This window comes from Limanda limanda, chromosome 1, assembly GCF_963576545.1.
Source record: "Limanda limanda chromosome 1, fLimLim1.1, whole genome shotgun sequence".
NCBI classification, from domain to species: domain Eukaryota; kingdom Metazoa; phylum Chordata; class Actinopteri; order Pleuronectiformes; family Pleuronectidae; genus Limanda; species Limanda limanda.
The window spans coordinates 2605141-2631451 of NC_083636.1; the positions used below are offsets into that span (position 1 = coordinate 2605141).

Sequence of the window (26311 nt, forward strand, 5' to 3'; positions counted from 1 at the left end):
CATCTTGTATTAAGTGTCATAAATAAAATTATCCATTGAGAAGCTTTTAAATAATCTTCAATTGTCAAAGTTTTCTTAACTGCAAATGTGGAAATTGTCTTTTTTATCACAAACTCTTTTACAAACCTGATTTTGCCACCTGATATTTCTAATTTCATGAAAGTGATGCTCAAGATTATTAACCTTAATTATACAGCACCTTTCAAAACATAGTTACAAGGTGCTTTACAAGTTGAAATAGGAAAAACAAACTATAATATAATATATATAATATAAAAGTCGAAAGTTTAAATTAATGAATTTATCGTAATACAACCAAATCAAAATGAGAGAAAATCGTGAAACAGAAAAAATAGTATTTAGAGAATAGACATATATTCACTATCAATCTTTATTATGATTTAACATAAATATCATATAATAAAAATATGAGTATTTTTACTGTAAATTACTGAAATATGAGAGTATAAATATAGATATTGTATTTCATAAGTGATTCTAGTGATGTTAAAGAATCATGTTTCAAATCTCACTATCATCAGCATCAGGGTTTCACCGCTGCGTCCATCACCGCCTCTGATTGGCTGATTGACCACTTGGCCCCGCCCTCCATGCTTCATCCAGCCCCTCTGATTGGCCGCACCCACCATCCGTCAGGCGGGTGCAGCCCCTCCGCCGGAGCCCGCTCCTGCGCCTCCTCCTCCCGCAGCAGGCTGCGTTGAGAGGTCGGCTAGGGGACCGTGGACAGCTCCGGCTTGAGGAGCAGAGCAGCGCCGGAGGAGGAGAGGCTGGACATGGGGGAGCAGCCGCCGCACAGGCCCGCCACAGAGAGCTGAACGCACCGCCGAATGTGCACAAAGACCCGGGGAGAGGACACCGAGGGAGGGACGAGGAGCCGGCCGAGGACAGCGACTGGAGAGGGGGGGACGAGCACCGAGCACCGAGCCGTCCCGGAGCTGCAGCGGGGAGAGGAGGACCAGAGGACCGAGCCGAGCACCGACCCGTCCCGGAGCTGCAGCGGGGAGAGGAGGACCGGAGGACCGACCCGTCCCGGAGCTCCAGCGGGGAGAGGAGGACCCGAGCCCCGAGCCGAGCACCGACCCGTCCCGGACCTCCAGCGTGGAGAGGAGGACCAGAGCACCGACCCGTCCCGGAGCTCCAGCGGGGAGAGGAGGACCTCCAGCGGGGAGAGGAGGAGGAGGACCGGAGCACCGACCCGTCCCGGACCTCCAGCGGGGGAGAGGAGACCCACGATTCCGCTCGACCCGATGGACCCCACGGCAGATGAATGAAGACCGCCTACACTAACGCCTACCGATGCCTGGCCAAGGACCTGGACGCTTACGCCATGAACCCGGACATGATGGACGGCCTCGGCAGCCTGCACGGCGGGGTGTCGGTGAGCTGCGTGGCCGCTGACTCGGAGCTCCTCTCCGGCCACAGCCCGCACCCCGGCCGCGGAGGCTCGGCGGCGGCGGCGGCCCTGCGGATCCACCAGGACCTGGCCAGCCGCTCCATGGTGTCCGGCATGGCCTCGGTGCTGGACGGGAGCACCGGAGGAGGCGAGTACCGGCCGGAGCTGTCGCTGCCGCTGCACCACGCCATGTCCGTCCCCTGCGACACGTCCTCCCCCGGGATGGGGATGAGCGGCACCTACACCACCCTCACCCCGCTGCAGCCGCTGCCGCCCATCTCCACCGTGTCCGACAAGTTCCACCACCACCACCACCACCACCACCAGCGGCTGGCCGGCAACGTGAGCGGCAGCTTCACCCTCATGCGGGACGACCACCGGGGGCTGCCGGGCATGAACAACCTGTACAGCCCGTACCACAAGGACCACATGTCCGGCATGGGTCCCAGCCTGTCCCCGGTGCTGGGCAGCGGCCTGGGCTCCATGCACAACCCGCAGCAGGGGCTCCACGGCTACGGCACGGCCACGCACGGAGGCCACGACAAGATGCTGAACTTCGACCCGCACCACACCGCCTCCATGCTGGCCAGGGGGGACCACCACCAGCACCGGGGCCTCGGGGGTCCCACGGCCGGCATGATGCCCCACTTGAACGGCATGCACCACCCGGGGCACCCCGCTGCCTCCATGGGTCAACACACCCACCCCCATCTCCAGTCTCCCTCCCACGGGCCGGTGCTGGCTTCCAACCGGGACCGACCGCCCTCCTCCTCCTCGGGGTCGCAGGGGGGCTCCGGCTCCGGGCAGCTGGAGGAGGTGAACACCAAGGAGGTGGCGCAGAGGATCACCGCGGAGCTCAAGAGGTACAGCATCCCGCAGGCCATCTTCGCCCAGCGGGTGCTGTGCCGCTCGCAGGGGACCCTGTCCGACCTGCTGCGGAACCCCAAACCCTGGAGTAAGCTAAAGTCCGGCCGGGAGACCTTCCGCAGGATGTGGAAGTGGCTGCAGGAGCCCGAGTTCCAGAGGATGTCGGCCCTGAGACTCGCAGGTAAGACCCCGGACCTCCAGCCCGGACCTCCAGGCTGGACCTCCGGCTGGAGTAGGAGTCCGGCTGGGCTTTGTGCGTAAAAGGGATTTAAAGAGCGCAGAGTTCTTGTGGGTTCTTGTGGGTTCTGGTCCCGGTTCTGGTCCCGGTTCTGGTCCCGGTTCTGCTGCTGCTGCTGCACCGGCCTGGACCAGGGACGTTTGTTTAGAACCGCTGGTGTTATGATTACCACCATTGATCAATAAGGAAAGAGATCGATAGGAAATGACAAGGTCACGGGATTTCCCTCCAACAGTCTCTTCTCTCTGCATCGTTTACCAACAGATCCCCCCCCCCCATAACACTCAGGAATAAGGAGCTTAAAAATCAAATTATTATTTAAAGAAAAAGCACAATTACAAAAGACAAATTCCTTGTTTGAATTTGGTTATTTTCCCCTAAATTTAAGGAGTAAACATGAAACTTCTCTGTTGTTTGTGGTTGAATAATTCGGATCAACACATGTTTCCTCTGGTGTAATAATCCCTGAGCCTGTTGAAGTCTGCTTGTGTTATTACGGTGTTATTAAAGACACAGAGGTGTGAGGATGCAGACACTGAGGGTCTGATGAGGAGGAAGAGGAGGAGGAAGAGGAGGAGGAGGTGATCACAGAGCATCGGTGGTCTGGTGCCCCCTCTAGTGAGGAACAGGGTCCCAGCATCGAGCCTCTATTGTCTGCAGGGAAGAGCCAGACAAAAAGGAGCAGGAGGCTTTAACAGATCTGGATCAGAGTCTGGTTCATTCAGGTTTATTCAGGTTTATTCAGGTTTATTCAGGTTTGCAGGAATAGTGATGATTTTACTTTGTTTCTGCAGAATTTATCATTTTATGTGAAGTGCAGATTTTGAAATCTGTAGATCATTAATCACGTTTTCATTTCCCGTGTGTTTTTAGTGAGTGTGCAGCTAGTGGGAAACTGCATAAACAGAACAGGAGATCAGTGTTAGTGGTTTTTCTCCAGTTTGTGTACTTGCTGTGTTAATGGGCCTCGTGTGTTGAGGTTAAAATTCAGTCTTCACATTCTTTTCCCCCTTTTTGTTTTAAACATATATTTAACGTCAAGATCTGTTGCAGCAGAAGTATCGTTATAATTTCATGTCAGTTTTTCATTTCTCCAGTTTGTCTAATTTTGGCAGCAAAGAAAGTTAAAAAGAAAAACTGGATTTAGAATAATAAACGATGAGGTTTCTGATGAAGAGTGAGAAGTTAAAACCCTGACGGACGTGTTGAATCATCTCAGTGGCTGTTTCAAGCTTTTGGAGAAAATACATTTGGTTTTTTAAATTGTTTTTATCTTAGAAATTAGCAGATTTGTCTAATAACAGAATCTTTAGTGAACAATTACAAATGTTATTCGCTGGATTTCAGATAAACTTAGTTATGAAACTTCTGGTTCTAGATGTTTCTATCTGTTCACTGCTCCTGGAGGAGAAATACTTGTTGGTGGTTTCACCTTCGTTCACTTTCTGTACTTTGACTTTGTTTCGGTGCTTTTTACTGATTGAAGTAAAACATTTTAAATCGCGTGTTTTATATTTTTAACCATAACATTATACGACAAATTATACAACTTCTGAGTTACTGGGATCGGACAGGAGGTTTATATTATATTCATGTAAATATTCACATAAACAACTATGAAATGAACAGTTTATTATACAGATTAAATTACTGTAGGGAAATATCACACAGTATTTAGAATTAATTTGGTTTTGTGTTGTATTTACTTCCTCAAAGATTTTGCAAATAATTGTGAAAACAATTAGAGAATCTGAAATCATTTGTATATTATAATATTAATAAAGTGAGTTTAATTGAACCTCCACTTTATATTTGTTGCTGTCCAGTCGAAACCATGTTTCTGATAATATATTTATAAAAACAACTCTAAAGTCGTTTTATAGAGAAGGCTACATTTTCAAGATAAAAGCTTTTCATTATAATTCTATTATCTACCATCCAAAGTAGAGCCGGACTTTACTATATTAAGAGACTAAATTTGTTATTGTTATACTGTGATATTTGTATTAAAGATTTAAATATTTTTAATATAATGTTAAAGAAGCAAACATGTTAATCCTGTGGTTTATTCTGGCAACACAATAATACATCTAACATTGTTTTTTAGCACAATTTATATTTCTAGGCCTCCATGTAAAGTAGGATTGACTCTTTACACTCAGTAAAGTTTGCTCTTAATACTGTCACAACGTTACAATTAAATCACAAATTACAAGTCTACATAAAACTCATAAATTTTAAAACCACAGGACTTAACACAAACTTACTGTTACTTTATTACACAGCTGTGGATCTTATAACATGTCATTCCTAAAATATTCCTATATGAGTTAAAGTATTGTGTTTATTAATTATAATTTAAAATGACTTTATCTAGTTCTTATATAATAATCTGAGAATTCCTGTTGTTTTTAAAACAACAATAAAGTATCAATAATTTTGATGATTCAAGTTCAAACTTAATTTATCTTATACAGTTGTCGTAGTCGTATAACTTCTTTTGTGTTAAGATCATTTTCACTAGAACAATAGTATGAATTTTCTATTCTATTTGATATAAAGGCATTTTAAATATCACCATATTTACACTCAGTTTTCTTTAGCTAAATAAAATAAAGTTTAATGATTCAAACAAATCAAACACATTTTACATAATGTAAAAAATATTCAAAAATTTGTCCTGAAAGAACATTTAAATTATTTTTAAAATATCACTATGCGTTTAACTGTGAAAAACCCACACATTAAACCACCGGGCCTGTTTGTGGTGTTTGCATAGTGAGTTTATGGAAATTGTGTTCGGATTATAGTTATATTACAATGTTTAATTGTGATTTCTGTTCTTCTAAAATCTGTTGTGAGATTTATTGCGGCCGTTTTTAAGTAAAACACAAGATAAATGATTTATGTTATTTAATTGTGACTTGGTTTTTAAGTGACCAAACAGATTTTGCAGAATAGGTTCTTAAAAAACAACAATCAATATAAATATACGTCACATTATCTTCTGTGATTAATCTAATCATTCTGTATTTAACTGTCTGTATTCAGTGGTTTGATTGGTTCCACTTTTAAGTTTCTGCTCTCGCTGACGTGGACGAGACGTTTGTGTTTGTTTCATTCGAGCGACCGTTTGATGATGGAGGTTAATAGGAAGTGATGCGATGGAGGGAGGAGCTGGAGGAGAGCGGGGGGGCGTTCATGGGATCCGTTGTAAAATGTCAGCAGCAGAAACACAGTGAGCAGCATCGTAGTTTTACTGCTGCTGCTTGTAGCTGCTGCTTGTATCTGCTGCTTGTAGCTGCTGCTGCTTGTAGTTGCTGCTGCTTGTAGCTGCTGCTTGTAGCTGCTGCTTGTATCTGCTGCTGCTTGTATCTGCTGCTTGTATCTGCTGCTTGTATCTGCTGCTTGTAGTTGCTGCTTGTATCTGCTGCTTGTATCTGCTGCTTGTAGTTGCTGCTTGTATCTGCTGCTTGTAGCTGCTGCTTGTAGCTGCTGCTTGTATCTGCTGCTTGTTGCTGCTGCTTGTAGCTGCTGCTTGTAGCTGCTGCTTGTAGCTGCTGCTGCTTGTATCTGCTGCTTGTTGCTGCTGCTTGTAGCTGCTGCTTGTAGCTGCTGATTGTAGTTGCTGCTGCTTGTAGTTGCTGCTGCTTGTATCTGCTGCTTGTTGCTGCTGCTTGTAGCTGCTGCTTGTATCTGCTGCTGATTGTATCTGCTGCTTGTAGCTGCTGCTTGTAGCTGCTGCTTGTAGTTGCTGCTTGTAGCTGCTGCTGCTTGTAGCTGCTGCTGCTTGTAGCTGCTGCTGCTTGTAGCTGCTGCTGCTGCCGCTTGTAGCTGCTGCCGCTTGTAGCTGCTGCTGCTGCTTGTATCTGCTGCTTGTAGCTGCTGCCGCTTGTAGCTGCTGCCGCTTGTAGCTGCTGCCGCTTGTAGCTGCTGCTGCTGCTTGTATCTGCTGCTTGTATCTGCTGCTTGTAGCTGCTGCTGCTTGTAGCTGCTGCTTGTAGCTGCTGCTTGTAGCTGCTGCTGCTTGTAGCTGCTGCTGCTTGTAGCTGCTGCTGCTTGTAGCTGCTGCTGCTTGTAGCTGCTGCTGCTTGTAGCTGCTGCTGCTTGTAGTTGCTGCTGCTTGTAGCTGCTGCTTGTAGCTGCTGCTTGTAGCTGCTGCTTGTAGCTGCTGCTGCTTGTAGCTGCTGCTGCTTGTATCTGCTGCTGCTCTTCAGACCATGTTTGGTTTTTCAGAGTTTCCACAAATCAAACCTCAGATTGAAACTCGAGCTGAATATTGATCCACACTTTGTGACCTGAGCCGATACAAACACCGAATTTATTCTTTTTCAGTCGTGAACCTCGAGCAACACGAAGCGTAGACAGTAAATAAATAAAGATGGACGACATGGCAACTCCCACAAGTGAAGCCAGATCATGTGGATCGCCCACTAGTGGCTGGCTGCAGTATAGCTCCCTGCCTCCTCCATGTTAGCAGATAGGACATGGACCAAACAAAATATATGGTTTCTCTTATTTTTCTTATGACACTAATGTTTTTCCAAATGTTATTTTTGTTTTTAATTGGTTATTTGATGATATAAAAACAAACTGAGACTGGCTCCTGATTGGTCGAGTGTGTGAATCGGTGAAAACCTCGATTCCACGGCTCCACTCCGAATCTCCCTCCTCCTTTTCCTTTTGATTCTTTCTGCCAGTCATTACTCTCGGCTCATCCCGCAGCTTCTTCCTCCTCTTTTTAAAACGATTGTGGAAACAGAGCGAGCCTCAATTCCTCGATCAACAACGCTACAAGGAGCCAATAGAGCTGAGGTCAAAGGTCGGAGCTGCAACACTCAGACAATAGATGGAGCAAATATTCCCCCGGCCCTGAGACGAGCAGCAGCAGCAGGGAGGAGGAGAAACCAATAAGAGACATGAGGTTATTTCTGGTGTTCGCTGAGTCTGCTGTTACATTATCTTCATGCTCTGTACTGTATGTTCATAACATAATTATATGATATAGCCATAAGTATTGGGACGCTCCTGTCCATGGGTCTTGTGTAGTTTCTCTCCTCAGAATCATGACTCACATCCTCAGCTGTTTTCAGGGATTCAGATAAACTGGTTTGAAGCTGGTGATGTTTTGGCCGATCGGTGTGAATCTGGTTTTGTTCTCAGAGGAGAATCCATGAATCAGAGCTTTGTAAGTGGGAGAATCATCAAACAGCTTTGTGAGAAGGAAAAGTGTCCAGAATCATCAATTCAGCCTTTTAAACAATAACTTATAATTGTTGCGGTGTAATATATTCATCAATCGAAATATAACAGAAGTTCAATATGGATCCATTTATTGTTTATTGATTGTGTAAACACAGTGAGGAGGTTTAACACGTAATCAATCGACCTCAGATCTGTTTTAAAGTATTTGTCATTCTCTGCTCATGAAGACGAGTTTCCACCTTCACTCGGGAGAGGAAGGAGGAAATCAGTCTCTAACCTTCATCGTTATAACAATGATCAATATCCAGGATTTATCTGAGTCCTGTCCAGGTAGTGATCTGGTTTACAGCCATTTTCTTAATGAATAAACCAACATGAGTATAATATCAAAAAGGAAAATCTTGTGAAACATTGAACCTTAGTTCTAATGAAGATAAGTCTCAATGCTTCAGTTCCGAGTGGGAACAATTTGTATTCCCCGAGTCCAGCATCGCCCCCCCCCCTCTCATATGAGCTGTAACGTGGACTCTGAGTCCGAGTTGTCACCGAACATCAGAGCTGAACCTCAATAACGCTCCTGCAGCCGGGTTCCAAACCCTTGTAAACATCCTGCACAGACGAGCGGCGGCTGTAACGGCAGCAGATTGATGCCCCGGGGGCTCGGCAGCGGCTCGACCGCTCGTCCATCACGCCGCCTGTAATGGTCAGGTGTCCACAGAGCTCTGGCCACATGCAGTCTGAGTACAGTACTGACGAGAGGATGGAGAGGAACCGTACAAATGCACATCATTACAACTCTAATAAAAGGAAAAGCACATCTATCTGTCTGGAGCTTTTCCCTCTCTGTCTCCTTCCTCCTTTTCTTTCTCCTGCCATCTCTCTCCCTCTCTCTCTCCCTCTCTCTCTCTCTCTTTTGGGGGGGAGGTATTATGTGATTGTCGGGGGAATTGAACACAAGAGCCGAGGCAGCAGCGGCCCGATGAATTATTGATGGGAATCTCGGCGTGACCCGCCTCGGTCTGCTCACTTCACTTCTTCTTCACCTCGCAGTCGGGTTAACCAGGCAAAATGGAGGAAGGGGGCAGAGAGAGAGGGAGGGAGAGAGAGAGGGAGGGAGGGAGAGAGAGGGAGGGAGGGAGTCCATTGTTTGGTTGGAGGACGCTGCTCGTCTGCGACTGCAGGTGAATTATGGATGAAAAGAAAACGATGCTGGAATCAGTGTGAGCAGCTCGACACAAACAGGAAACTGAAGCTCAGATAAACCTGAACTCTAATGAAGGAAATCCACATTAAAACACAGAATCGGTTCCATCGTTTGTGTCGTTCTCTTCTCAGAACAAACACTGATCTGGTTGATGCATTTTTAAATCATTCAAATCTCTTTCTACTTTACACTTTGTTCAATCTCTCATTTAAAATCTACGTCTCCTCAACATGTTTCACAGTAAACGTCTCCTGGAGAATTCATATTTGAGCTACTGGAGTAGAGTCTGGTTTATATAGGACCAATGTTGAAGCCATAGCATTTGTCTGTGTGTGTGTGTGTGTGTGTGTGTGAGTTGTCTCACTGCATCTCAATCTGTGTGTGTAACCAGCTTTGTAACAAATCCACAGATGCATGTACAGAGATTTGCGAATGCGAACAGGAAATCGAACGTGTGTGTAGATCTGTGAATGTGTCGATTAATCCGTAAACACAAAGATGTTTAAGTGTTTCGCTTGTTAGAATTTAAACGGTGTAATATAAGTATTGGCAGATAATCTATATTCGTCTGGTTTGAATCTGTGTTGTTGGATTCATGGACAACAGAGAGAATCCGACTCATTAGTGGGATCAGATCTCTGCTCGTTGGTTTTGCTGTTTTCTTCGTATTTGTTGCCGAGCAGAGAAACGTGGAGCAGACGTCTCCATTAACGTTTCACTTAGAGTCAAATCGTCCTGAAAATCTGAACGACGCGCCTGAATATTTTCCATTTTACGCATCCTGCTGCGAGCAGACATGCTGCATTATTAATGAGCCGGACTCTGCTTTATGACACCGATTACCAGCAGTAACTCTGTGTGTGTGTGTGTCTGTGTGTGTCTGTGTGTGTGCGTCTTACAGTCTCAGACTGTGGGAATACAGTTTGTGTCCGTTTTCAGGGTTTTGTGCTCTGACCTCCTGCATATTCACGGGCTGCTATCGATCTGTAATAATGGATTCCAGGCTGCTGAGAGGAGACTTTTGATGTTTGTTTGTGTGTCAGCGTGAGAAGATTTGAAAGAAACTGTTTTCTGGGTGTTGAGCTGCACGACTACAAAGTTGTGCGAGAGAGTTTTGTGTGTCTGCAGATGAAGTGTGGGAGGAGATGTGGAGTTAGAAAAACGTGATGCTCTTCTTCTTCTTCTCCCATCCATATCTGACTCGTAGCTGTTTACATTGCATCGTGGGTAATGTAGTTTACAGGTTTGGACCAGGAAGATGAATGATGATGAATGAAGATGGTTAAGGACGTGTCTGTCTCTAACTTTCTTAACTGTAAATATCTATTTCACCACAATCACCATCTTTCCTTGATCGAGAGGCTTGTGACGTTTGTCATGTTTTAAAAGTTTCCTGCTGAATACTGGAGATAAACTCTTTAAATGGTGAAAGATTAGGAAAGTTCATAAGAATGATTTGATTTGTACAGTTTTACCTCAACATGCACAGTAGGTTGAAATGTCACGTGACTCCGCCTCTTCCTGTCGTCTCAGGTATTTAATTGACGCTGGGAAGTTAGTGTTTGTGTAAACAAGCTTCCTCCACGACTCTGATTATGTTGTTACAGTTTAATTTATGAGGCTCCTGTTGTCTCTTTGTTTGTCATGTTTCCTGATGATCTCTAACAAGGAGGTTATGTTTTCACCCCCGTCCACAAAAACTACTGAACCTGGTGCAACACAAACCCAGACGACAGAAGCAGATCCACGAATCTTTCATCACTTATTGTGAGATTGGAGAGTTTCTCCTACATATTTTCAATGAATAACCAAAAGTGAATCATGGATCTTGATTAAACACATTTAAAGCACTGATTTCTTTATCAGTTTGGTGCAGATCCAACTATGAAATCAGGATCTAATGGATTTAAATGTGGTTTCATGGGGGGGAGGATTTCATTCGTTGTCTTGGATACGAGGATTGAATGTAAGACGCCTGTTGGGCCGAGATATGAGCTCCACTGAGTGACGTTGTAATCTGAGCACTGTGATCACGAAGCAGATACAGATACTGATACAGACAGATCTTATTAATACCTGGTGTCCATGCAAACATCGGAGATAATGAATCCATCACAGCAGAACTTCAGAGGAGGAGGACGACAGCAGCAGAATCCCTGAAACGCTGAAAGCATCAGATTCACTCCACGCGGCTCTCGCCTCTTTATCAAATCTGTAAACTCCAGACGTCAGCCTCTCCACAACCTGCACCCTATAAGAATATCAGAGGAATAGTGTAGTGATTTTTGGTTAAGACTGTCCGCACCAATTACGCTGCCGCGGCGGCGTGGAGCAGTGGAAGTGCTGCCGGGGCCGAGAGGAGAAAATGGTTCTGTCGCCGCTTTATTACAGCGGTCAAATCAAACGTGACACCTGGACTCTGAGCTCGTCCGGGCGCCGCACAATCAGGCCGAGCTACACAACACAACACGACACACAAACAAGATGCAGGGAGGAGAACAGCAACACAATTCTGAATCGTGCTTAAATCACCCAGATCAGTTATTTTCACGCAATTTAGCCAATTTGTTGTTGTCTCATCTCAGCACAGAGTCAGATTAAAGCCTACGTTTCCCATCAGGCCTTTTGGTTTCTGTCTCAGAGAATAAACAAGAGTCATTTTTCTCATTCAGCTTTAGACAGAAACTGTAAATCTCTACGGTGGAGCTCCTTGTTGTTCCGCTGCTGAGGACTCACACTACTTTGTGTTTGAGTTGTGTTTGCTGTAAACGAGTTTCCAGCTGAAGCTTTTACACAGAAACACTCGACTCTCACAGATACTGGTTTGCTTGTTGTGGTTGATTCAGCCGGTGGAAGCAGTTGTGTTGTGTTTTCTGTGATTCCAGAAGTAGATATTTGACAGAAAGTTTGAAAACCTGGAGCCGAGATATTACTTTGTTAAATTATGAGCTTCTGTGGCTCATGTAGCGTCTGTTACTGCTTTGAAATCCCTTCTTTAAACGTTCTTTTATCTCTTTTATCACAATTTTGTTGTGTGTGCACGACTTTTCATTTCGTAACCATGACTTTACAAGTTCCACATCAGCAGAATTGGCATCTAATAAAAGAAGCTAGTGAGTTGCATTGTGGGAAATGTAGGATTTAGCCACTTCTCTGCAGTTGTTTGCAAATGAAAAGCTCGGTAATCTGTAGAAAAAGGTTCTTGATGAACCGACATCTTCCACATCCGGAGCCAACATGTCCGCCAGCTTGTAACGTAAATGAAGTTTTCCCTCTCTACCTTCATTATTTTGTCGTTGTGCGATCCCAGTCCGGTGTTGTTTAGTTTGTGTCGTGTCGTGTTTTGTCTTCACAACAACACGATTCACCTCAGGTGGCTTTTCTCAAAAGGTTCCAGGACGTTTCCAGGTTCCGATCGATACTGGAAACCTGCAGAAATGTAGAATGGAAAAGAAAGTCAGGATCTTCTCTGTGTTGGAATCAGGAGGAACGTGGCTGATCAATTATTTACAGCAGATACCAAACATTATGTAGGATTGATTTACCGATGTTTATATGAGACACCTTTAAATAGACCGAGCCCGCTGGACATCTCTACCCGTCTGAATTCTATTCCTCTACTCCCCCCCCATCAGGGTAATTAGTATTGGTGTCACCGAGCGGCTGAAATAACTCCGTCCGGAGACGTAACGTGCGACGACAGGACGGGTTTCCACCGAGAGACAAACTGAGTTAGAGAGAGAAGAGGAAAGTAAACACAGGGTCTGATTCTCCTAAAACCAATGAGGAGGATTATTATCACTATTTTATAAGTCATTGTTCATTTGTTGTTATTATTATTAGCTTATTATTGACGCTTAAAAAGAACATGGAGCTAAAAGTACTTGTTTTTTCTGTTTCTGCTCGTTTTTCGCTTATTTGGGTTTCTGTGTGTTTGTGTGTGTGTGTGTGTTTGTGTGTGTGTGTGTCTGTGTGTGTGTGTGCGTGGGGATGGATGATGTGGAGGATCGATGGCTGTAATCCCGAGCAGATTAAAAGAGCATTAATACTGGCAATGATAACGTAAACGCTGCGGACCCAGATCTCCATTGATCTGCAGGAACCTGATCCAGACCTGTTCCTGGAAGAGATGGAGAGAGAGAGAGGAGGAGAGAGGAGGAGGGGGGAGGAGAGAGAGAGAGAGAGAGAGGAGGACGAGCGGGGGAGAAGCTGCATCTCACCGCCTCGAACCACAGAACAAAAACCAACAAACACAGACCGTTGAATGTTCGATAGTTCAGCAGCTGAAAGAAACGCAGACAACACCGTCAGCTTCCATCTCACGATATGAACAACACACAACTTCCTGTACCAGAAATAAACATCTGGTCATAAATCACATCACCTGGTTCTGTTCACAGTGACCCTGAGGAGATGAGTCCTTATGGAGGTTATTGATTGTCGTCTATGTGCTGGTATTTATATTTTCCTCGGCTCATGTGGTGGTTGCTGCTGCAGGAAGAGGAACTGGTTTCACTCAGTAAACTGGTTTGGTTCATTATGGGTTTGTCTGTAAAAGGCTGTAGTTGGTGGATGATAATGGTTTATGAGCACTGATATTATGATATTTACCAGCATATAATAAACACTTCAAATCACATGATGCCTGGTGACGTAAACATGAGACGTGAGTCAGTGCTGAGTGAAGATCTCTGTCATTTGGAAACATTTACATTAATGCAGTACTTTTACCCTCATATGAGTTTTGTATGTAATCTTGGGCTGGTATAAATACTAATGTAGTTTCCATCTGTGCTGAATTTCTGGATATTTGAACACATTATTATTTCTATATGTATTACAGCACAAGCGATTTATCGGTTGGACAACTCAAGTCCTTCAATCTGAGCCTTTCACAGAAATATCAGCACCAGTTTTTATTTTATATAGTTCATATAGTTTCCCAATATATATATAAACTTTATTACAGGCTCAAGGCCCACATGATAAAAAAACAATACATACAAACAATACATTACATAGAAATATACAAGGAAAGAAGGGCTAAAAATATAATATGACAAAAGTATATAGTCAAGGGTTTGAAAACAACATCTTAGGAATCATTGCCAATTTGTTGCATTTACATATCAGCCAATAGATCTGTATGGGAATGTTTTACTAATTAAACCTAAATCCATATTAATCAGTAAAACAAACCGATGCTCGGGTAGTTCTGGTTTCACTCTGTGCCGTTAGGCTGCTGGAAGATGTGGAAGCTGTGGGAGATGTGGAAGCTGTAGGTGATGTGGGAGATGTGGGAGATGTGGAAGCTGTAGGTGATGTAGGTGATGTGGGAGATGTGGAAGCTGAGGAAGCTGTGGGAGATGTGGGAGCTGTGGAAGCTGTGGAAGCTGTGGAAGCTGTGGAAGCTGTGGAAGCTGTGGAAGCTGTGGAAGCTGTGGAAGGAAGCTGTGGAAGATGTGGGAGCTGTGGAAGCTGTGGGAGGAAGCTGTGGAAGCTGTGGAAGCTGTGGAAGCTGTGGAAGCTGTGGAAGCTGTGGAAGCTGTGGGAGCTGTGGGAGCTGTGGAGATGTGGGAGCTGTGGAAGCTGTGGAAGCTGTGGAAGCTGTGGGAGCTGTGGGAGCTGTGGAGATGTGGGAGCTGTGGAAGCTGTGGAAGCTGTGGAAGCTGTGGAAGCTGTGGAAGGAAGCTGTGGAAGCTGTGGGAGCTGTGGGAGCTGTGGAAGCTGTGGGAGATGTAGAAGCTGTAGAAGATGTGGAAGCTGTGGAAGGAAGCTGTGGAAGCTGTAGAAGGAAGCTGTGGAAGCTGTAGAAGCTGTAGAAGCTGTGGAAGCTGTGGAAGGAAGCTGTGGAAGGAAGCTGTAGAAGATGTGGAAGCTGTGGAAGCTGTGGAAGCTGTGGGAGGAAGCTGTGGAAGCTGTGGAAGCTGTAGAAGCTGTGGAAGCTGTGGAAGCTGTGGAAGCTGTGGAAGCTGTGGGAGGAAGCTGTGGAAGATGTAGAAGCTGTGGAAGCTGTAGAAGCTGTGGAAGCTGTGGAAGCTGTAGAAGATGTGGAAGCAGCCAGATTGATGTGTATCTGACAGATGGGTTTGAAGGGAATCCTCCTCTATTTGATTGGGCCACATAACTGGATTCATTAAGCTGAATCTGTCTGTTATTGGATTAGGTTTCATATTGGATGGATGGGATCCAATTGTAGATATTACGGCCTTTAATGGAGACTGAGGTTTAGCCGGAGAGAGAGCGGGAACACGTGGGACGGAGGTAAAACTAGAGATAAAGAGAGGGAATAAAGACGTGAAGACAGGGAGAGAAAGAGAAAGACGAGGACACGTCTCTGCTCTGAATCCTGCGTTTCTGTCTCTTCGGTGTTTTTCGTCTCCAGCTGCTTCTCAGGAAATCTGATCGACTTGTCTCACTTTCCGCTGATCGTTCGGAGGCACACACGGCGGTGAGCGGTTTACCAGGATGTCCGTTTATAGCCGCCCGGCCTCCTTCTGATCAATGGCCGATTACAATACAACCTATTGATCAGGGAATATTATCTCTGTGGCCGTGTTTGCTCTGCGATGGAGCCGAGCGCCGTGAGACAGAGAGAACACACAGCTGATAAGAGGAGGTACCGAGAGGCTGGTTAACTCATCAGCTATTAGTCGCTCAGTGTGTGTGTCTGTGTGTGTCTCTGTGTGTCTGTGTGTGTGTGTGTGTGTGTGTGTGTGATGTCCAAACAAAGCTTCTCTCTGACTTATCCTCACTGTCAACATTCAGCAGGTCAAAGGTCAGTCGCTGTTTTCTCTGCAGATTTTAAACTTTCGCTCCAGAGACGTTCAAACTTGGATTTTACCTGAATATGTTTTAACTGCCTGAACTTTTGGCTTTTTGGTTTGTTCTACTACTTTTCCACAGAATCACAGAATCACTAAATATCATATGAAGGGATGAGATTCATCCTTATTTGGAAAATTTCATAAATACGTCTAAAAATTAGAATCATTTGAATTTCTGTTTCTCAACACAGTAGGAAGGTTCTTGGTTTGAATCCCAGTTTGCCTTTTTCTCTCGTGTCTGGTTGGGGTTTCTTTGGCTCTTAATTTACTGTAACTGGTTGTTTGTCTGTGTGTGTGTGTGTGTGTGTGTGTGTGTGTGTGTGTGTGTGTGTGTGTGTGTGTTCTCTTTACCCACGACCTGCTCACGATAATATAATTGATTGATGGATGGAAGTATCTGTATGTGAGTGTTTCAGGGATGTAAGAACATTATGAATCTCCGTGATGTCAAATCTACGTCACAGTTTAATAATTTTGTTAGAAAAATAGTTTCTGTCCCCACATTACCCATAATTCTTTGGGTAATGCACTGTCACTTTACTTATGGTCACTGGGCCACGTCCAAATTTATTACATTTTTACTCCACCGTGCTCTGTGTTTACTGCCGTTTTTATTTCAAACTAAGTCCATTATTTACTCAGGTTTAGCTCCGCTTTGTTCTCCACCAGCTCCCGAGGGAAATATGAGGGTTTCTCTCTTCAGATTCACCAGCTAGTCGCCAACTGTTGTTTGGTGCTGAGCAGAAAGAGAACAGCAGCTGTTAGAGATGAATTCAGCTTCTCTAAAACAGGCAAACTTACCAAATGTGTAAAATATAGAAATATGTATATAGGAAAACAATTAGTTGCGTCTGTGTTTTGTTTAATTGGATCAATTTGAAGGAGTCACAAGATGAGTTACAGAATTAGAATAATAGCATTTTTGTTAGATGTTGTATTATAGTGTGATTTCTACTTTATCGTTGCTGTTTTCCGTATGAAGGTTTGACTTTGTCGATGTCTCTGCTCGGAGGGAAAAGGACAGAAGCATAAATCACTGCTCACATGTCACGTCCACACTAAATTGAATTTTAGAGGTCACAAGCCAAAAGGTCAGAAGCTGCTGAAGGAGCTGGTGGAGGTGTTCTCCCCCAGTCCGGTTCCTACTGGAACCCAACAAACACAGCGTCAATACCACAGATTAATATTCCAGGACAGGGAGAACAGGTTTGACGAATAAATAAAATGAGAAATAGAAGCAGGAAGATGATAAAAGCTTTTGTTTTATGATACTAAGGCTTAGTCATTATCTGTATTATTATTGGCTCCAGTTCACCCACAACCCTCAGAGGATAAACAGTGTGGATAATGGATGAAGGGATTAATACTAATAATTATTATTATTACCACATAGTGTGCAGCAGGATGAGAGGTAGAGAGGTGGATGACATCAAACTCCTCCGAGGCCATTGCTTCATCAGCGCGATGACATCACTGGGCCACCAGAGGCTCTGATTGGTCGGCCAGTTTCTCTGAGTAAACAAGTGGAGATACATTACAGTGTGTGTGTGTGTGTGTGTGTGTGTGTGTGTGTGTGTGTGTGTGTGTGTGTGTGGGGGTGTGTGTGTGTGTGTGTGTCGGCGGGCAGAGAGAGACCTTTGTCCGGTGATGTCATCACAGACCTTGTGGACATCCAGATTATACACAGATAAACCATCTCTCTGCACACACATGCACTCACACACACACACACACACACACACACACACACACACTCTCCCTCTTTGTTCCTCACAGAAACAGATTCTGGGTCTGTGTCCATGTGACTCAGTAAAAACACTCAGGTTTGGTGATGATGGAAAAATTCACTTTGAGATCAGATCGTAAACAGAGAGACGAGTTTCATGAGGTTCTGGTTCTCGGCTCCGATCTGAAGACTGAAGTTACCAGTTAACATTTGCTGGGAACTATTTCCCGTGGTGGATGAACACTCACTCACAGTCGAGTGCAGCGGGCGTGTGTGTTTGAGATCGACTAAATAATTAACTGTGTGTTAAAGCTAATGTAGAAACATCCAGAGTAACAGAGCTGTGTTTGTGTTGGGATGGTTTCTAGGGAATGAAGCTCTATGACACGGGAGTAGGAGACTGAATATCAGGCTTGGACAATATTTGTTTCTAGAATAATTTATCTATTTATCTTTATATTTTATTATGTAGTATCAGCAGCTTTATTTTGAAAAAGAAAATCTTCAGAATGAGTTATAGTTGATTAATTGAGTCGACTTATCACACAAATCAAGAGTAACTGTTGTAATAATGATAAATTATCATTAATTATCAAGTCATTTATCAAGTAATATGTCTTCTATTCCATGTGGCTCTCTTCATTAATGTACTACTATACTACTACTGTGTGTGTGTGTGTGTGTGTGTGTGTGTGTGTGTGTGTGTGTGTGTGTGTGTGTTTGTGTGTGTGTGTGTGTGTGTGTGTGTGTGTTTGTGTCTTTAGTCTGTTGTTCCATTTCCGGTTATCGTGTCAAAACGAAAGGAGGAGAGCATCATGGTGCATTAAGCACAACCACACACACACACACACACACTCGTAGTGGAGAGTGGTGATTGCTAAGTGCTACACTGCTGTGTCTCTATGTACGTGTGTGTGTGTGTGTGTGTTAAGTGCTGAGATCTGATGCATCATATCTGTCGTGCTGAGCCTCGGTCGGATTCTGCAGTTTCATCCAGTTGTTGTGTTTCCTCGTTGTGTCCGTCCCGCGCTGCACGATGTGACCTGTGACCTCATGTCACACACGTCCACACACACACACACACACACACACACACACACACGTCCAGCGCTGCCGACTCATGACGGAGTGTCCACGAACCAAATGTGGCGCCACACACAAGCAGTGAAATGTACGTTAAAGGGCGACTTCACTACTTACCCTGCACTTACATGCCCTCTGTGTAATGGATACCAAGGCTTAAGTGGTAATGGTGTAATAAAAAAAGAAAAGAAGGAATGGAGAAAGAGAGAGAGGGAGGGAGGGAGGAGAGAGAGAGACAGACAGAAAGGTACGAGAGGCTGGAAGACGAAGGAAGGAGACAGGAAGGAAGGACGAAAATAAATAGAGGAGAAGAAAGTAAAGACAACGGAGGAGAGACACGAGAGATAATGGAGACAAAGTTGAAAGAGGAAGTGAGGACGAGACACAAGATGGATGAGGAACCCGAGGAATGAGGGGAGAGACAGAGGGATGAGAGGAGAGAGGATGAGGGAGGAAGTGGATAATGAAAGACGAGAGAAAAAACATCAGTAAAATCAGAGCGAGGCCCAAAGAGACAGAATAAAAAGAGAGGTGGAGAACTGGGCCATAAATCCTTTTACTGACAGACGTCTGAGCCGTTAGATTCACTTTATTGATCCAAAACTTTCTGCTCTCTTTTAATTTCTGCTCTTTCTTTACTTCTCACTCTCGGCCACTTCATCTCCGCCCCCCCCCCCCCTCACCCCACCTCCTCCCCCTCTCTGCAGACAGAGGGAAAGTGAAACGAGCAAAGAGGAAAACGTTCAATTTGCCAAGAAAAGGAAAACCTCCTGGAAAAGAGCGATTGCATCTCGTGATTCAGGGATTTGTGCTAAGTTACGACATCTCGCAATGTTTTTACTGACATTGTGGATGACTGATGTTTACAGGGATATATGATCGACTCTTTGCTGATTAGTTGAACACGTGTTGAGAGTCATTGAGGGACTTGATGCAGTCTGACGGCTTTGCTTGGGTTTTCTCGTTTCATCCGATTTCTGAGTGAGAAGAAAAGCGATATCATATATTCATACAGACGTTTATGTCACAGTTGTGTAGCAGGTGTGTGTGATGCGTTGTCGTGTCGGAGTGTGAGTCTGCAGCAGGACACGTGCACGCCGCTGTGGAGACTCGGGCTGTCAGGAACCAACCACCCGGCCGTGATGTATCTGTGGTGGGGAGGAAAACAGTAATGACTCTGCTGAGCTCGGCTCCCTCTCCGTCTGGAAAGTGAAACCAAAGCTCGCCGGCTCGCTCACTTCCTGTCTCGCGACTTACTCAAACTTTATTTAATTTATCGTTGTCCACGATTAATGCAACGTAACATGCATAAATGGGAAGGATTAGTGTAATATCTACACTTAAACAAGGATTATTTCAAAGATTTCTTCATCCTGTTGGAGGGATAACAGACTGGATGACTCGCCGTTGCCTCGTGAGGTACAATGTGGTATTACAAGACAGGCCGGAGCTAGCTTGTTAGCCGTTAGTCGATAAATCTGCAAGAAAAACACTTTTTTTTGCGTTATTAATTAAAGTTCCGTTGATTATTACTGTTCATTTTTATACTTTACATCATAACTCTCACATGTGTCACCTTTCAGTCAAGTAAACTTAAAATGTGAGTGAGGAGAAGATCTTGTTCTCTCCTCTCATCTTCTTCTCTTACTCCTTCCTTCATCTTCCTCTCTTACACCTCCTCTCATCTTCCTCTCTTACACCTCCTCTCATCTTCCTCTCTTACTCCTCCTCTCATCTTCCTCTCTTACACCTCCTCTCATCTTCCTCTCTTACTCCTCCTCTCATCTTCCTCTCTTACACCTCCCTTCATCTTCCTCCGCTCCTCCGTCTGTTTCTCTGTATTCACTTCAAATGGCTGCTTCAATAAAACATCAGCCCCGTGTTCTTATTGACGTTCTTCAGGCCTCGGCTCTTTAAAGCTGGTCTAATACATCGATGTGTTTGCACTGAGTGTTGCCAGCTCTCCACACGCTGCACTCGACTCGACCCTCCATCCACGTGAATGGAGGACGGGCCTGAAGGTGGAGTAAAGCCTCTCTGCTGCCGTATTGGAAGACTTGACCTCCTGGTGGTGAACGGCTGCTTGTGGTGTTTGAATGCAGCTCTTGTTCCTCTCGACAGGTTCTGATTGACCTTGTTCCAGGTGGATTCAGGTGGTTTCAGGTTTATTTAAACATCTGATGTTCTCATGTACGTGTTTACAGGGAAGATGTTGTGAGGATCTGTTGGTGTGTTGTTCTGTAGCAGGACAAGGAAAACTGGTTTCCAACATTCATGCTCAGATAAGTTGAATACACCTTGACTAGAGATGAGCAGAAAAATATACTCACTTCATTTTTCATATAAAAATACTCCCCAAAATGATGTCAAAAAGTAAGATTTGTAAGATTACAAACTATAATTCTGTGACGACGCTAATCTGGATCCAAACTGAAATGTCTTCCCTGACCCAGAGTTTTGATACAGATAACAATAAGATACTTAAACACACAAGTACTTTAAATTTCAATTCGTAATGTTGTTACCATCAAAATTCTAACCATCTTATATAAAGAGATAAATGATGATAACAACATTTTGTCAGAACCAAAGATTTACTGCTGTTCCACCCCAGGCCCTCGTGACTGTAAATACTAATATTGATGATGACAACATAGACGCCGTCATGCTGCTGTTTACAGTGTTTATGTTTATAGACGTGGATGATGTCACAGCGGCGGCTGATTACAGTAACGACGATGACAGAGCAACACAGAGACTGGAGGGGCGAGCGACACTCATGTTTCTGCTGAGCTCGTCTGCAGTTAGAGACGCAGAGAGAGAGAGAGCGAGAGAGAGAGAGAGAGAGAGAGCGAGAGAGAGAGAGAGAGAGAGAGAGAGAGAGAGAGAGAGAGAGAGAGAGAGCTGATGAAAGACAGAGGAACGGAGTCGTATTGATTCCTATTGATTCGAGCTTTACCTTTAAAGAACACCCCCCCTCCCTCCCCTCCCCCCGACGTACTCCCCCCCCCTCAAACCGGTAAACCCCCTTTGAATAATATAATTGTGTATTTGATCCTCACTGTAACCCCGACCGGAGGAAAAGAAAGGACTGATTGAATCACTCAGGCGTGCTCTCTCTCTCTCTCTCTCTGTCTATGGATGTTGTGTGTGTGTGTGTGTGTGTGTGTGTGTGTGTGTGTGTGTGTGTGTGTGTGTGTGTGTGTGTGTGTGTGTGTGTGTGTGTGTGTGTGTGTGTGTGTGTGTGTGTGATTTTGATTGCTGCCGTTTTACACCGAGATGTGTCTGCACTTTTTTTAACCCCAAAAAAAAGAAGCTAGTTTGTGTTGAACTGCTGCTGAGCTGCTTTTCATTCAGCTGCATAAGCAGAAAACACCAGTGAGGAAGGTGCACATCTCCAATGTATTTACAGAACTGGAAATAGTAGTTTTATTAGTTTATTTTTGTGTATTTTATTTAATTATTTGTATATGTATTGGACTATTTTAAACAATCGATTTTAGTTTAATTATTTTTCTCTCTTGTGATTTACAAAAAAAACAAAAAGGGAAAAAACAATACTTAAAGAATCTCAAAAATCGCACAAGCTTTTCCTTCTTGTACTTTAAATTTTCATTTATGCCAAATACATGGATGAAATTATGAAATAACACCACAGCTCAAAAGCAGCAGAATGAGTAATAACAGTTTTTTTAATAATAGTTTTCTTTTAACTCTGATGTTTTCATGTCTTCTCTGCTATAATATAATAATTCATTTATTTCCTCTGAGGAGATCTGAGTTTCAGAGAGTGAACAGAGGTTTGTGAGCTGACTCTGTTGATACCAGCAGAATAAACAGTGGACCTGTGTTAGCTCACAGGCAGATGTTTCATCACAAAGACCTTCCAGTAAATAGTCGGGTCCAAAGTCCAGGATTTGACTCGAGTTTAGACTTTAAACAAACAAAAAAGTCTGTGACACATTTTCATGTTTACTCTCCTAATTGTGCTTATACTGTTTAATAAAATGTAGGTAAAGGTTTAAAACTGAGGCTGAATCTGATGTTTTGTCTCAGACAAATGTCAAATTATTCGTTCTCTCATGGTTCAGATGATTCATATCGATGGTCTTTCTCTCAATCTCTTGCTATCTCTCTCTCTCTCTCTCTCTCTCTCTCTCTCTCTCTCTTTCTCTCTCTCAGTGTGTTTCATATCCACAGATCAATAGTGCCACCTCCTGAGCGTGTGGAGGATTAATATTCTCTCCAATAACATCTCAGTCAGAAAACACAAAGAGAAGAATTCAGTCGTATTTTATAAACACACAAGGAACATTTATATTTGAGTCATTTAGCTACTTGCTACATTCTTTATTTTTATTTTATTTAAAAAGCGACTACATTCAAATTGGGTTTAATGAAAAATGGCAGTTTTCCCTAAAATCTTTGTAAAATCACGAGCGGTCATAGTTTAATAGATTCTCATCTGTTTCTACTTCTCCCGTGTGTTTTACGGCAGATCGGAGCTCTCAATATTGATTGTAAAGATTCCTAACATGTTGTTATCGAACCTTTATTACAAAGAAATGTAATTGTGGACTTGGTATTTAACATTTTAACCCTTAGCATTATTACAAATAGTTCAAAATGAAAAGAGTGTAAACATTATAGTGCATGTGTGTTTCTAACGTGCGCTGTTGCCAGGTCATTAAAAGCCGTGGAGCGAGGCTGAGAGGAAACAGGAGCAGCCATGTGGTTGTGTGTGTTTTTGCGTGTTTGTGTGTTTACAGCGATGACAGCTTCCCCTTACATAATAGTTTTGTTACTGAATTGAGTCGGTAAATGAATTTGTATCGATCGGGCTCCGACTCGTGCATACTTAATTCAGGGAGGTAATCAAATCAAACGCACCCACACCTCCTCCTCCTCCCTCTCCCCCTCCTCCTCCTTCTCCTCCTCCTCCTCCTCCTCCTCCTCCTCCTCCTCCTCCTCCTCCTCCTCCTCCTCCTCCTCCTCCTTCTCTTCCTTCTCCTTCTCCTCCTCTTCCTCCTCCTCCTCCTCCTCCTCCTCCTCCTCCTCCTCCTCCTCCTCCTCCTCCTCCTCCTCCTCCTCCTCCTCCTCCTCCTCCTCCCTCTCCCCCTCCTCCTCCTCCTCCTCCTCCTCCTCCTCCTCCTCCTCCTCCTCCTCCTCCTCCTCCTCCTCCCTCTCCCCCTCCTCCTCCTCCTCCTTCTCCTCCTCCTCCTCCTCCTCCTCCTCCTCCTCCTCCTCCTCCTCCTCCTCCTCCCTCTCCTCCTCCTCCTCCTCCTCCTCCTCCTCCTCCTCCTCCTCCTCCTCCTCCTCCTCCTCCTCCTCCTCCTCCTCCCTCTCCCCCTCCCCCTCCTCCTCCTTCTCCTCCTCCTCCTCCTCCTCCTCCTCCTCCTCCTCCTCTTCCTCCCCCTCCTCCTCCTCCTTCTCCTCCTCACTGACTGACAGAGACTGAACAGCAGACACATTAGAGAGGGTGTCAGTTTAATTACCTCAGGGTGGTTCAATCATGACTTTTGGTTGGTTGGTTGGTTTTTAGTTTGGTTGGTTGGTTGTTTGGTTGGTTTTTAGTTTGGTTGGTTGGTTGTTTGGTTGGTTTTTAGTTTGGTTGGTTGGTTGGTTGTTTGGTTGGTTGGTTGGTTGGTTGTTAGTTTGGTTGGTTGTAAGTTTGGTTGGTTGGTTGTTAGTTTGGTTAGTTGGTTGTTTGGTTGGTTTTCATAGTGAGCTAATTAAACAAGCTGTTGGTAGGTTGGTTGTTAGTTTGGTTGGTTGGTTGGTTTGTTGTTTATTTGGTTGGTTGTTAGTTTGGTTGGTTTTTCGTTTGGTTGGTTGGTTGTTAGTTTGGTTGGTTGGTTGGTTGATTGTTTGGTTGTTAGGTTGGTTGGTTGGTTGTTAGTTTAGTTGGTTGGTTGGTTGGTTGGTTGATTGTTTGGTTGGTTGTTAGTTTGGTTGGTTTTTAGTTTGGTTGGTTGGTTGTTAGTTTAGTTGGTTGGTTGGTTGATTGTTTGGTTGGTTGGTTGTTAGTTTGGTTGGTTTTTAGTTTGGTTGGTTGGTTGGTTGGTTGTTTTTTGATTGGTTGGTTTGGTTGGTTGGTTGTTTGGTTGGTTGTTTATTTGGTTGGTAGGTTGGTTGTTTGGTAGGTTTGTTGGTTGGTTGTTTGGTTGGTTGGTTGTTAGTTTAGTTGGTTGGTTTGTTGGTTGTTAGGTTTGTTAGTTGGTTGTTTATTTGGTTGGTTGTTACTTTGGTTGGTTGTTTGTTTGGTTGGTTGGTTGGCTGTTAGTTTGGTTGGTTGTAAGGTTGGTTGGTTGGTTTCCATACTGAGCTAATTTAACAAGCTTACCTTTCTCTGCAAGTGTGAACAGGTTTTGCATGAAGGCTGCTTTTTGTGCTTTTGTGAAAGACAACAAACACAACCTGAAGTATAACAAACTGTGTCGAGACTCAGCTGAGACGTGTGCGATGTTATTACACTCAAAGGGATTCTGTGTTACAGGTTTGATTGTTGATAGAAAGATGAACAGCTGCACTTCCTTCAGCTCTCGAGTTTTAATCAATGAAACAGATACGGTAGATTAATGAAGGAAACAGACGGCAGGTAAACAAACATCAGCCGTGAACTTCTGCTTGGATCCTCTGTTTGTGTTTCATATGAATTCTCCTCCGACATTGAACTGTTCAAATATCACAAACAACACTAATACTCTTGTTTCCTCTCTTTCCCTCTCATGTCCTCGTGGTCCCTCCCTCCTCGCAGCTTGTAAACGGAAGGAGCAAGACACGGCGAAGGATCGCAACAACCAACCAAAGAAGTCGCGTCTGGTCTTTACCGACCTGCAGCGGCGCACCCTGCTGGCCATCTTCAAGGAGAACAAGCGGCCGTCCAAAGAAATGCAGCTGACCATCTCTCAGCAGCTGGGTCTCGAACTCACCACCGTCAGCAACTTCTTCATGAACGCACGCCGTCGGAGCCTGGACAAATGGGCGGACGAAGGAGGCAGCCCCGGCGGCCATTCTTCGGCGTCCAGCACTTGTACCAAAGCGTGATAATGGATGGCGTTGAGGGAGTGGGGGGGAGGGGTCTGGGTGGGGGTGGGGGCAGCAGAGATGCTGGAAGGGATGACGGGGGTGGCAGGCGCGGGGTCGAGGTTTCGTCCGGTTCGAGACGGAAAAACCAAACTTTTTACATTTTTTTTGTTTGTTTGTCTGTTTTGCTTTCGTCGGGGGGGACACGCTGAGCCGGGGGCTGCTCACTGGACGACTTGTCTGTAGCCGAACCGCCTTTTACAAACTCATCCAAACTCCATCAAGAAGCCGAGAGGGTAAACTCATCTTTAAAACACACAAACCTCACTGGGGAAGAAACCTGTGAACCGTAGCCTCCTGTTGGACAGTGAGCTCACACTCTAGCCCAAATACCAAAGACTAGAAGACCATGTAGGTTTTCTATTATGCAATATAAGCTAGGAACTAACCAAACAAGAAACCCATCACAGCTTTATGACTGCGGAATGTGTGAGAAGCTCCGGGATGAGATGAATAAATTCTCCGAGGTGCTTTAACACAAAATTTTCAAAGAGGACAATGACACATCCGAGTTCTGTTTGTGCAGCCGAGCGTAAAATCAGACTTTAGATGAAATCTCCCTTTTATTAACCAAACCAAAGACATAACAGGGGACGGAAGGGATTTTTCATTTAAGAGAAACTAAACCACGACTAAGCACCAAAGTTAGAAACTGTAGTTT

At 44.5% G+C, this 26311-nt stretch overlaps 1 protein-coding gene across 1 annotated transcript; it reads left to right on the plus strand.

Moving 5' to 3' along the window:
• The first annotated feature begins 1279 nt into the window (after positions 1-1279).
• On the plus strand, positions 1280-25622 carry onecut2 (one cut homeobox 2). Its single transcript, XM_061072657.1, has 2 exons — positions 1280-2462; positions 25322-25622. Exons 1-2 carry the CDS (start codon positions 1289-1291, stop codon positions 25609-25611), a joined length of 1464 nt encoding a protein of 487 aa, XP_060928640.1. The 5' UTR covers positions 1280-1288; the 3' UTR covers positions 25612-25622.
• Positions 25623-26311: the final 689 nt, after the last annotated feature.